Genomic DNA, 12388 nt, shown 5'->3' with positions numbered 1-12388 from the left:
TACATGTGGTCATGATGTAGATGATTCAAGTGATCAGAGGTTCAGGAGACTACGGGAACTGCTGAGGAGGCCACTGTTCTTAGCCAAGGGTTTTCAGAAGTCACACCAACATGGACATCAAAGTTGCCAAGGGTTATGGAGGAATTGTGGTGGAGTGAAACTCAGTGGCATAGCTTTTGGAGTTCTTAAAGAGACTGTAGGAGTAATCAGACCCATGGTGGTATTGATAAGGCATCCTATATAATGAAAGGCTAATACAGTCCTCAGGCTATGTCGGACTTGATGTAAGTTGTTTTGTGGTTACTTCGCCGTCTCCCATTTATTTAAAAATAAAAGTTCGTCATTTTGATGTATGTACATATGTGCTTTATGTTTTTTATTATTTACCACAAGTAAAGGCCAGGAATTGTTATCTTTCTTTTAAATTTTTTTTACTGTTTCACTTCATTACTGCTGTGTATGTGCTCCATGTGTGTGACATAGGTGCTTATGTAGGTGGGTTCTGACTTACAGCGAAAATCGCGTTACATTGTGCCGATGTAACTCAAGGACCTACTGTATGTAAATCGACCGATTGGTGGAACGACTGGTCACTGTGATGTGCACTGACCACCAGGGGGCAGCTACTCAATCCAGAAGGAGCGCTGCTCAGCCATAAGCTGGGCTTATGGCTGGCAAGCACAGCGGCAGTGGCAGGAGCCTCTCCCACCTCTGTGGCAGCGCTAAGGATGTCTGACTGCAAGAGGGTGCAGGCTAGGCTGAGGGACCCCCCTGAGTGCATGATTTTCATGCACCGGGTCTCTAGTTGAGTAGGTAGTAATGTAGATGGAACACATGGGCCTGAAAGGATGTGGTGTTAACACAGTATTTGTGAACATTCTTGAACCTTTCAATCCTTCTGGAGCTATAAATAAATCTGAAGGTTTGATGAAAATGTGAAAATGATTTGAAACGATTTGGTTTGGAGATCCCAGAGTCACCAGTCAGAAAATGGTTTAGAGCTTTAACTTTTCTTTCTAACATTACAAGGTGGGCATAAACTTCATTTGAGCTGTGTAGTTTAATCTTGAGGGTTTTCAGGTTCAGCGCACAGCTTTTATATAGATACCCTGAAGTGTCAACTTTTTGCAATGAAGAATTGCTACCATGAAGACATTCCGGTGTAAGCTCATTTCTGAAGTTGCTACTTGATTAACTGGGAATACTTCTCTAGATAGGGAGACTGAGATATAGGTTAAAGTTAAATTTCCACATATAATAACACTCTAGTGATAAAAAGGTAGATGTTGAGGCTTGGTAGTAAGAGAGAAAGGGTGGATTAAAGCTGTGGAAAGGCTATTTAAAATGGGACACACCTAGTATACCTCATTAATACATCCAGCAAATATTTAGGATGACTGTCCTCTGCTAGGCACTACCTGCCTCGTAATAAGCACAGAGGGCTTATGTGCCAAGCATGACACTACACGACTTCCATGGATTATTTCATTAAATCCTCACAACAGCCCCTCACATAGGAATTATCACCCCCATTTTACAGGAGAGGAGATAGAGGCTTATGGTTTTTGAGTAATTTTCCCAAAATCATATGGCAATTAAAAATGATGGAGGTACCTGCTTTTGAATCCAAGGCTACTTGGTGGCAGAGCCTGATTGAGCACTTACACACTGGCTCTTTTTAAACTGGAAGGAGGGACATCACTGAGCATTCACTCTGATACCAGGTGCCAGGCTTTGCCACACACGTAAGAATCCTCAAGGTAAGTTTCATTATCATCGTCTCAGTTTACCTCAGTACTGTGTGCTCTCCCCCGTGATTAGCCGGCTTGGCTACAGCCTGTGGTAGGTTCTGTTCTCTCGTTAGACATTCATGCCAGTTTTATAGTGCTCATTGGGTGAAGTAAGCTTAAGCAATTTAGAAAAATCCTTATTGTAACAACATGAAGAGGATATTCCTGTATAGGTCCATTGTGTTTTATGCAACTAATTTTTATTCCTTTTTCCATTATATTTTTCATATTCCTTTGGTTTCCATAGTCAAGATTTGTAAAAATTAAAACTTGTTTTACACTAAAAAACAAACAAACAAAAAAACAAAACCCAAACTATTGAAGTATATTTTGAAATCCTGAGACTGCCTAAAGCATTTCAGTGGCAGTGAGTTTTATTTTTGGTGTGTGGACTTTTAATTAGGAATAGGAAAACCCATTTACAAAAGGGGAAAAAAACACCAAGTGTACATGTGAAATAGTCTGGGTAATAAGACCATGTCAGTTTTATTCATGTAAAATTATGAGCATTAGGTTAATCATTAATATTTTAGTGGAAATGTGTTAGTTTGCCTTTTCTTTTCCCATCTCCCTCTTTTTTTTTTTTTTTTTACCTCTTTTTCCATTTTAGTCTGTTATCTTTTTTGCCAAATTAGTATCAGGCAGTTATTGTTTAATTGAACTGAATTGGTGTGTACCTTTCTGTTTGTGATGGCATTGTCAGGCCTTTCCTAAAAGGAGAAGTAGATTCTGTGCTAGGTAACTGGGTGTTGCTGTTCACTTGTGCTGTATGTACTGGGAAGGAGGAGGGGGAAATTAAGGTGTAAAATACAAGTCTTTCTCTAAAGGAGTAGGGAGTACATACTACATATATCTTTAATTAAAGACAACCAGGAAATTATAACAGGAATTTATAATCTATAAATTGGGGTTCTGGTTTACTATTTCATTCTTAAGTGACAAAAATGATTCACTAAGCCATATTTTTCAGGACTGGTGAAATAGAAGTAGCCAAGGGTTTTATATCTGTTCATTACAGCCTGTAACTTTATTACCCAGGCGTCTCAAATGATCTAGTATGTTGGATCTAATTGTTAGCACTTCTTGTTTGTATTTTAATTTGTTGCCTTTAAAATCTCCTTGTAGGGCCAGCCTAGTTCTACCTTAAAAAAAAACAACACACCCCTCTACTTAAAAGAAATGGTACTTCCTGCTTTCATAAACAGTCATGTGCATAGTTTAGCAAGGCCTGATGCCTCTGGAGCGTTTTCCCTTTATAGCACCATTGAATCCCAGTCCTAGCAGAAGTGCTGCGAATCTTGTGGCCTCATTTTGAACAAAAGGGATTAGAGAAGAAAAATCTCTTGATATAAGGCTTGAAAGCAAGGGCAGGCAATCTTGGTTGTGAATATTTTCTGATTTTTCCAGAAATCAAGCAGAAGATTGAGCTGCTGATGTCAGTTAACTCTGAGAAGTCGTCCTCTTCAGAAAGGTACAGCTACATCTCTTGCATGAACAATTAATGGTGTAGCATTGCTAAGAAACAAACCAGGACATTTTATTTTCTTGTTAAGTTTGCTATATAATGCGTTGTACTGCATGCTGGTCGTTGTGCTGTATTGAAGATGTGTATTTGGGCAGGCTGTTCTGCTTTTACAAAGGGTAATTGATTTTTTAAAAAATAGTGAAGCCTGATCAGCTGCAGCATGCACACCATAACACAGCAGACCACGGGTTCCTGTGTGACAGCTGTTGAAGGCTTTAAAAATAATTTACTTAGCTAAAAACAAACAAATTGTGCTTGCTTTAAGGAAATGCTAGCATTAGATTTTCTTCCTATATTTTGATGTTGCTGTAACACAAAATTACCGACACTATCTATAAGATCTAGGTTAAAAACATTTGACGTTGGTTGTAATAAATATTTTCTTATGTGAAAAGGGAGTGCCATTTGTAAATAGCTTAGGAATTGCAAACCCCCAGATTAGTCACATTATGAGAGAGAGATATGATGCTTCTTCAAGTCTGTGCTAGGAGATGGAACAGTCACTGCATGCAGTAATGGTTCATGCCTGCAGGTAAGGACAAAATGACTCAAGTATTTTTAAAGCAATTATTTTATATGTCAATCAAATTATTGTACCTGTAAGGCGATATTTCCTTAAAATGGCTACTTACTTAATACATAGAAGTAAAGGTATTTTTATCTCAAGTCAGAAATGAGGCTGTAGTTGCCTATTTTGCTATGTAAATATTGTGTTCACTTCTGTTTACCAAAATTTTGTATACTATATAATGTTTTAAATTGGGGTTCTTGGGTGTATACCTTGATGCTTACCTTTCTCTTGACAACCTAATAATAGTTTATACCTAACGTTGATATTTTGTATTTTAGGTGTGTTGGTTTTTCTTTTCTGTGGTTTTCAGGGTTATCTTTTTTGTTCATAGATTTAATATTTAGGAAAACATGATGGAGAAATAATTTGGTAGTAAGGAATGATATAGGAAAAACACCGGGAAAAAATATGTGAAGAACCTAACATGGTAAAAGGGATTTAATTAAAGTACACTAGTGTATGGAGGACATGATCTGATGACAAAATGATGACATTAAATCGATTTATTAATATAATTAGGTGAAAGTCTCCTGGCTATAATTCAGGGCATTGCAAATATGGAAGATGTTACTGCTTTCTTTAGAGATTGAAAATAGAAAAATTTAGGCACATTTTGTTTATTTTTATGTAGCTAATAACTTCTGATTTGGGCTAGTCATCCGTTTTTAAGCATTCTGTTTGCTGAGATGAACATAATCTTCAGCCTTGTGAATGTTCTGCCAGTAAAATGGTTGTGATGGGAAGGGGAGAGGGTGGTGGTGTAAATAGTGAACGGTCTGGGTGCCAACTGTAACCTTTGAGTTTTGTTCCTAAGAAGAACGTTCTTAATGAGATGACAGCAATAATTATGTTGGCTTTTTGAGAAGCATGAATTCTCTATTGATAAATTGAGGGTTGAATAGAATGGACGCAAATTGTTGAGAAATTAGGAATGGGTGAGGTTTTTAATGGTTAAAATACATTTTATAAGGGAAGATTCTAAAATATTTTGGTGATCATATTTACTTATTTTATTATTATTTTTAATTTTTTACCTAAGCTCCTGTGGTTAAATTTGATGGAAAGGGAGGATGTATGTGGCCATGATTTTAAAGTTCAGAAATCAGCTGCTGTGCTTATAACAACTTTGTATACAGAGTTTTACCAGAGCTTGCTTGTTTTGTTTGTTATTCTTGCTTTGCTTGATATTTCAAATGTCTTACATATATATTTGTAAGTTAAGATATGCTGACTTAATGGGTGATAAATGTGGTTTATGGGTCAGCCAACACTTTGCAAACATAGAAAAATTGTTTTACTAATATAAATACGTTAAATATAGAGGTCACCCCTTTTCTTACCCCCTTTTTAAAGTCATATAATGATGAATAGTCAAATCATTTGTCTTTTTAATTTGTTTGGAAGAACTTGAAAAACACGAATCCCATGTTAAAAAGAAAATTTGGGCCTAGTAACACTATATTCTGCCCAGGAGTTTAATAGCTTGTAGTGCCATGTAGCAATATTTTTTTAATTCTTTGTTTTAATTTTTTAATTCTTTGTTTACCATTTACCTAAAATTTATAAGTCTTTGACTAGCATTTTAAAAAAAGTTGCTTGCTTGAGGCATGACCCGAGTCGTAAAGATATTTGGAATTTACGAATGGTCAGTATTGCCATTTATTTTTTAGTGGGAAGGATGAAAAAGAAACCCGGTCTTCTTTCTTTAAAGAGAGGAAAGCTACTTGTTTGTAAGGAACCAAGTTATCATTCGCCACAGCTGATTTTGCTCACTGTGTGCAGTACAGAGTGATCTTTAGGTATTTCAGGAAACCAAGTGGAGAAACAATACTTCTAACAGCAGTTATGTGATGTTCCTAATAATTTTTCCATGTCTTATATGTGACCCCCTTAATGGGAATTTCTAGTCTTGTGACAGCTAGTATTCATTGAATTATTGTTTTTTTCTAGACAATTTTGTGAAAAGCAAAACAACAAAAGAGAAAACTTATTTTTGTAGACTCTTAAAAATCTGTCATTGAAAAATACAAATATGATTCGAAGTAATCTGATAATGGAATTTTGAAGGTTTTTATGTGGGGCCTAGATTAGAAAATGTTAAAATAATAGTTCTCAATGCCACCATGAAATTTAAAATTCTATATTTATCTTTAATAGAATAGTGGAGGTCCCAACGAATGTCGTTTTGTAGGGGAGGCATGGAATACTACTGTTTTGTTTAGAATGGCTGACTCATAGGACAAAAGCCAATGGAAGAACAAAAGGTTACTTTTTTATGGTTTTATATTTTGGAGAGAAATGAAAATCTCAACTTAAGCATTTGTAAAATTAGGAGCAGAGAATATTATTGAATGAATTAAAACAATATGATGCCTGATTTGTATGTTATTGCCAGGTAAGAGGAAGGCATATCTGTTTCAAGAGAGTATCCTTCTTACAGATTTAATTTAAGAGTAAATTTTACTATTAGTATATTGTTTTTAATTGAGTGCCTGTTGAATGAAGCAGTGTATTCATCTTAAATATGATAGGGACAGAGCCATGCACAGCTTTATTTCCTCATCTACCCCATTTAATGTAAAAAAAAGCGTATATTTATTTGATGCAAAAACTGGGTTTTCAAGTTTTGTTCTTTTCCAATCTAGAACACTCCTGGGATTTGGAAATTTATGGGGTAGAGTAGATGGGGAAGAGGAATAGTAATAATAATAGCTAGAAAAAAGGTATTAATAATTTATTAAAATTTTTTTATTTTTAAAAACTTTTTACTATTTTAAAATTTTTTATTTATTGATTTGAGTGAGTGAGAGAAACATCTGTTTCACTTATTTATGCATTCGTTGATTGATTTTTTTGTTAAGACTTGTTTTTATTGATTTCAGAGAGGTAGAGAGACATAGAAACATTAATGAGAGAGAATCATTGATCTGTTGCCTCCTGCATTCCCCCTACTGGGGATTGAGCCCATTACCTGGGCATGTGCTCTGACCAGGAATTGGACCATGACATCCTGGTTCATAGGTCAGTGCTTAACCACTGAAACACACCAGCTGGGTTGGTTGATTCTTTTATGTGCTCTGACCAGCGATCAAATTCGCAGCCCTGGCAGATGGGGACAGTGCTCTAACCAACTGAACTATCCATCCAGAGCCTTATTGAACATTTTTTGAATTCCAGTTCTATGTGAGTAGAGAGAGTGAGTGCACACATTTTGTCCACGCTGGGTGGCTCAGCTGGTTGAAGCATTGTCCTGTACATCAAGAGGTTTCGGGTTCAGTCTCTGCTCTGGGTATGTATGGGAGGCAACTGATTGATGTCTGTCTGTCTCAAAATCAATAAACATATCCTTGGGTGAGGATTAAAAAAAAAGGCTGTTGGGAGGATTCAGACAAATCATCTCAGAAAGATCCTGAGTGAACAGAAAGCACTTTGTTGTACTGTAATTATTGTCAGACTGTACTAGTACTTCTTCAGTTAACTTCTTCAGTTAACTCATGAGCAAAATTGCTAACTCTCTTTTTAAAAATATTTTCATTAATTTCGGAGAGGAAGGGAGAGGGAAAGAGAGATAGAAACATCAATGATGAGAGAGAATCATTGATCGGCTGACTCCTGCACACCCCACAGTGGGGATCGAGCTGGTAACCCCAGCAGTTGCCCTGACTGGGAATTGAACTGTGACCTGGTTCACCAGAATTGAACCGTGACTTCCTGGTTCGTAGGTTGATGCTCAACCCCTGAACCACACCGGCTGGGCCAAAATTGGACAACTCATTATACAAGTGGTGAGCCCAGAGTGCACAGACCCACGGTTCCTAACCCATCTAGACTGACTGCAGTGAGGGCTGAGCAGTTTGCGAAGTGAGGGTCCTGAGAAGCTGAGGATCTACATTCACATTGAGCCTGCACCTGCTATGCTTTTATGTAAATGTATATGGATGTTTTTGTAATTAATAAGCTTCACAGTCAAAAGTTAACTAAATATTAGTGCCTACGACGTTTGCATTTTCTCAGGGAACAGATACTAAAAGGAAAAGGGTCCATATATTGGAATAAATAAGAAATGATAGCCTAGGTAATTAGCATCCCACATAGCTAGCATATATTTGAATTGACAAATTGCTAGCTACCTTTTTTAGGAGAAGGGAGAAAGGGAGAGAGGGAGAAAGTATAAAAATATTTATGCTGTGGCCTATATTTTAACAATGCTGTATAATCGGGGTTGGTGTGAAGTAATAAAGATTGTATGTTGTCCCTCCCCCAATATAAGGATATATGAAACACGTAAAGAACCCATGCTATTTTTGCATGTGTATTTTAATTCTTTTTCTTATTTTGGATCCTCTTAAGTGAAGAGAAAAAGGGCGTATGATAATAATGCGTGGTTGCAGAAAGCAAAAGGAGAAGCCTGGAAGAATAAGGAGAAAATAAAAAAATAGGGATGGGAGATGAAGAGGGGAGGAAATAAAGGATATTCAGTGGAAGAGGATGTAGGACGAAGGTGTCTTTTATTTGCTCTTATGTTCAGTGTGCTTTCCTCCGTATCTCTGTGGTGAACGAAGTAGTCTTGGGAAGAGTCAGATTTTATAGAAGGGTCTCCATTGTCCTTCCCCCTCCCCTTCCAGCCTGAAGGGTAGGGCATTTACTGATAACTATGTTTACCTTTTCCGGCCCCCCACTCTGCCTCTGTTGGCTTTGTTTCTTGGTTTGTAGGGTAATGTATTTGAGTTGTATGTAGTTTTCCTGAGTGGTGAGATGACAGTGGCTGATTATGTTGTCTTCCCTCCTTATGCTTTATTTTTTTAAAATTTAATTTTTAGTAATCTTTTTATTGAATACATAAGGGAAAGTACACAGATAATGTAAATCATTATGAGATTCAACTTATTGATTTTTTTTTTTTTTTTTTAGTAGTTTATATTCTGTGTGTATCTAAGAAATCTTTGCCAAGCCCAAGGTCACTAAGGTTTTCTGCTAGGTTTACTTACAGGAGTTTTTGGCTCTTAATATTTATGTACGTGATTCATTTTGGGTTTAGTATTAAGGTAAAGATTGTGATTATTTCCACAAATGACTTCTGAGTTGTGTCTGTTTTTGAACATTATATATAAATAAACTGTAGAGGCCATTATATATAAACTATTCGTGCACTCGGGGCGGGGGTCCCTCAGCTAGACCTGCACCTTCTTGCAGTCCGGGAGCCCTCGGGGGATGTCCGACTGATGGCTTAGGCCCAGGGAGCCAGCCTGTGCTGTCAGTCAGACATCCTTAGCACTGTTGTGGAGGCAGGAGAGGCTCCTGCCACCGTAGCTGCTCTTCTGGCTGAGGGGTGTTCCCCCTGTGGGAGAGCACTGACCACCAGGGGGCAGTTCCTGCATTGAGTATCTGAACCCTGTTGGTCAGTGCACATCATAGTGACAGGTCATTCTGCCGTTTGATCAATTTGCATATTAGCCTTTTATTATATAGGACTAGAGGCCTGGTGCACAAAAATTTGTGCACTCGGCGTGGGGGGCGGAAGGGGGTCCTTCAGCCCGGCCTGTGCCCTCTCGCAGTCTGGGACCCCTCAGGAAATAACGACTTGCTGGCTTAGGCCTGCTCCTGGGTGGCAGAGGGCAGGCCCAATCCCTAGGTGCAGCCCCTGGTCGGGCTCAGAGCAGGGCTGACTGGGGAGTTGAGGCGCCGCCCCCTGTCATGCACAGAGCAGGGCGGATCGGGCGGTTGCCATGCCACCCTAAGTCACGCTCAGGGTAGGGCCGATTGGGGGGTTGGGGCACCGTCCCCTGTCACACTCAAGGCAGGGTTGATGGGGAGGTTGCGGTGCCACCCCCTGTCACGCACAGAGCAGGGCCAATCAGGGGTTTGGGGCGCTGCCCCCTGTCACTCACAGAGCAGGGCCCATCAGGGGGGTTGGGGCTCCGTACCCTGTCACTCACAAAGCAGGGTTGATCAGGGGTTGGGGAGCTCCCCCCTGTCACTCACAGAGCAGGGCCCATCAGGGGGTTGGGGAGCTCCCCCCTGTCACGCACAGAGCAGGGCCCATCAGGGGGTTGGGGAGCTCCCCCCTGTCACGCACAGAGCAGGGCCCATCAGGGTGTTGAGGAGCTTCCCCCTGTCACTCACAGAGTAGGGCCGATAGGGGAGTTGGGGCACTGCCCCCTGTCACACACAGAGCAGGGCGGATCAGGGGGTTGGGGCGCCGCCCTCTATCACCCACAGAGCAGGGCTGATCAGGGGGTTGGGGCGCCGCCACTCTCACACTCAGGGCAGGGCCGATGGGGAGGTTATGGCTCTACCCCGTCACACACAGAGCAGGGCCCGTGGGGTGGGGGTGGGGGTTGGGGCGCCGCACCCTGTCACACACAGAGCAGGTCCGATCAGGGGCTTGGGGCGCCACCCCTGTCACACACAGAGCCACAGGGCAATCGGGGTTGGGGAGCTCCCCCCTATCAGGCACAGAGCAGTGCTGATCAGGGGGTTGGGGCGCCTTCCCCTGTCACGAACAGAGCAGGGTGGATAGGGAGGTTGTGGCCCCGCCCCCTGTCACACACAGAGCCGTAGGGCAATCAGGGGGTTTGGGCACTGCCCCCTGTCACGCTGATCCCAGTGCCAGGAGGCCTCGCGGCTCCGCTGATCCCTGTGCTGGGAGGCATATTACCCTTTTACTATATAGCATAGAGGCCCTGTGCACGGGTGGGAGCCGGCTAGTTTGCCCTGAAGGGTGTCCTGGATCAGTGTGGGGGTCCCCACTGGGATGCCTGGCCAGCCTGGGAGAGGGGATGATGGCTGTTTGCAGCTGGTCACACACCCTTCAGGGTGGGGGTCCCCACTGGGGTCCCTGGCCAGTCTGGGTGATGGGCTGAGGGCTGTTTTCAGGCTGGCGGGTGACTGAAGGTCCCAACTGCTCCTTTTTTTCTTTTTTTCTTTTTTTTAAATTCTGGGCCAGCTTTAGCTCTGGCTCCAGCTCTGAGGCCTCTGCTGCTGAAAGCAGGTATCTGGTTTGTTTGGGTTCTATAATCGAAGCACTGTTTCAACTCCAGCTCTGAGATCCCGGCTGGCTGAAAGCAGGTTTCTGGGGTTTTGTTTAGCTTCTATATTTGTAACAATGTTTCAAACTGCAAGCTCAGAGGCCGGCAAGGCCGGCGGGGAACGTTGGAGTCCTCCGTCACTGAAGCAAGCAAGCGTCATGTTAGCTTCAAGCTGCCTGGCTGCCGGCCGCCATCTTGGCTGGCAGTTAATTTGCATATCGCCCTGATTAGCCAATGAGAAGGGTAGCGGATGTACAGCTAATTACCATGTTTCTCTTTTATTAGATAGGATAGGATGAAAACTCTCTGTATACTCTCTTGGTCTGTCTTCTTCCTTCATTACCTATGTGGGATTCATCATGTTTTTGTTTGTAGGTGTAGTTGATTTAGTCTCATTGCCGTATTCATCATATGAATATATCTCATTTTCTTTTCCATTCTACTTTTGATAAGCATGTGGAATGTTTGCCATGTGTGGCTATTAGAAACAGTGCTGCTAGGAGCATTTGTATACATGTCTTTTGGTGATTAGACCTATGCATGCATTTCTGTTATGTATATTCTAGGAGTGCAATTGCTGAGATTTTGTGGACATTGCATTGCAACTCTTCCAACATGAATGTGCAAATCTACACTCCCACCAGCTGTGCTCCGGGTCCTTGCCACCTTGCCACCCCTGTATTCTCTCTTCCCTTCTCCCTTCTCCCTTACCTTATTCCCTCCTTTTTTCCCCTTTCTCTCTTTTAGCATTCTGCTGGATGTGCCAGTGTGACTGAGAAGTGGAACCTTTTTGAGGAGGATTAGAAGCAGATAGGGGCCTGTTTCTGAATACTGACTTTCATGAAGGAGATCAGAATTAGAAGTTTAGACCAAACAGGAACCATATGGTGTAGTCCTCTGAGGCACTATGGTCCCACCAAAGGATTCTGATCTCTTAACTGGTTTCTAGAGGCTGCAGGTGTTTACACTGGTTTTCTGATGTGTGGTTTTAATAGCAAAACTATTTCTTCAGTTAAACCTATTAGAAGGTTATCATGTAAAACATAAAAGAAAGCTTGGGTTGGGAAGCGGTAAGTAACCAGAGCCTCAGTTCTTGGTACTCAGCCATCCACCCTGGAGAACTCCTTCAAGAGCTCATTCCTCTTTACTCAAAAGCCCTTGAGGTAGGGAGGCCACCTGACGTATAACCAAGAAATTATGACTTTTCTGATATGTTCCAAGGATTAAGTTTCATATTGTTCATAGTCTATAAAATGTTTGTATTATATACCTAAATAAAAGTGTAGTGTTATCTTTTGATTTTTGCTTTAAAACCAGATATTTACTTGAGCTTCCTTCCTGTTGATCATTATTTATTTGGTATAGATTCAGGAGTTTCTCAATTATTTGTTATTAATTTAATTTTTGGTTCTGTTTTCTGATTCCTCTTTGGTGGGTTGCCACATGGTAGCTAGAGCAAACCTTTCAGAACACA

At 41.0% G+C, this 12388-nt stretch overlaps 1 protein-coding gene across 2 annotated transcripts in view; it reads left to right on the top strand.

The window, feature by feature from the left end:
• Nucleotides 1-3123: 3123 nt before the first annotated feature.
• SRPK2 (SRSF protein kinase 2) overlaps nt 3124-12388 on the top strand; it is a 138486-nt gene continuing 129221 nt past the window's right edge. The window contains exon 1 of one of the 2 annotated variants that reach the window (XM_081101785.1): nt 3124-3261. In XM_081101785.1, the coding sequence (XP_080957911.1) occupies nt 3224-3261 (38 nt within the window). In that variant the 5' untranslated portion in view covers nt 3124-3223. Of the gene's footprint in view, nt 3262-3763; nt 3848-12388 lie in introns of those variants that run through there. The other variant, XM_081101784.1, reaches the window with a different exon arrangement.

This window comes from Myotis nattereri, assembly GCF_964212035.1.
Source record: "Myotis nattereri genome assembly, chromosome: 11".
NCBI classification, from domain to species: domain Eukaryota; kingdom Metazoa; phylum Chordata; class Mammalia; order Chiroptera; family Vespertilionidae; genus Myotis; species Myotis nattereri.
Note: the sequence above shows the minus strand (reverse complement) of the source record. Positions and strands in the feature narration are given on the sequence as shown.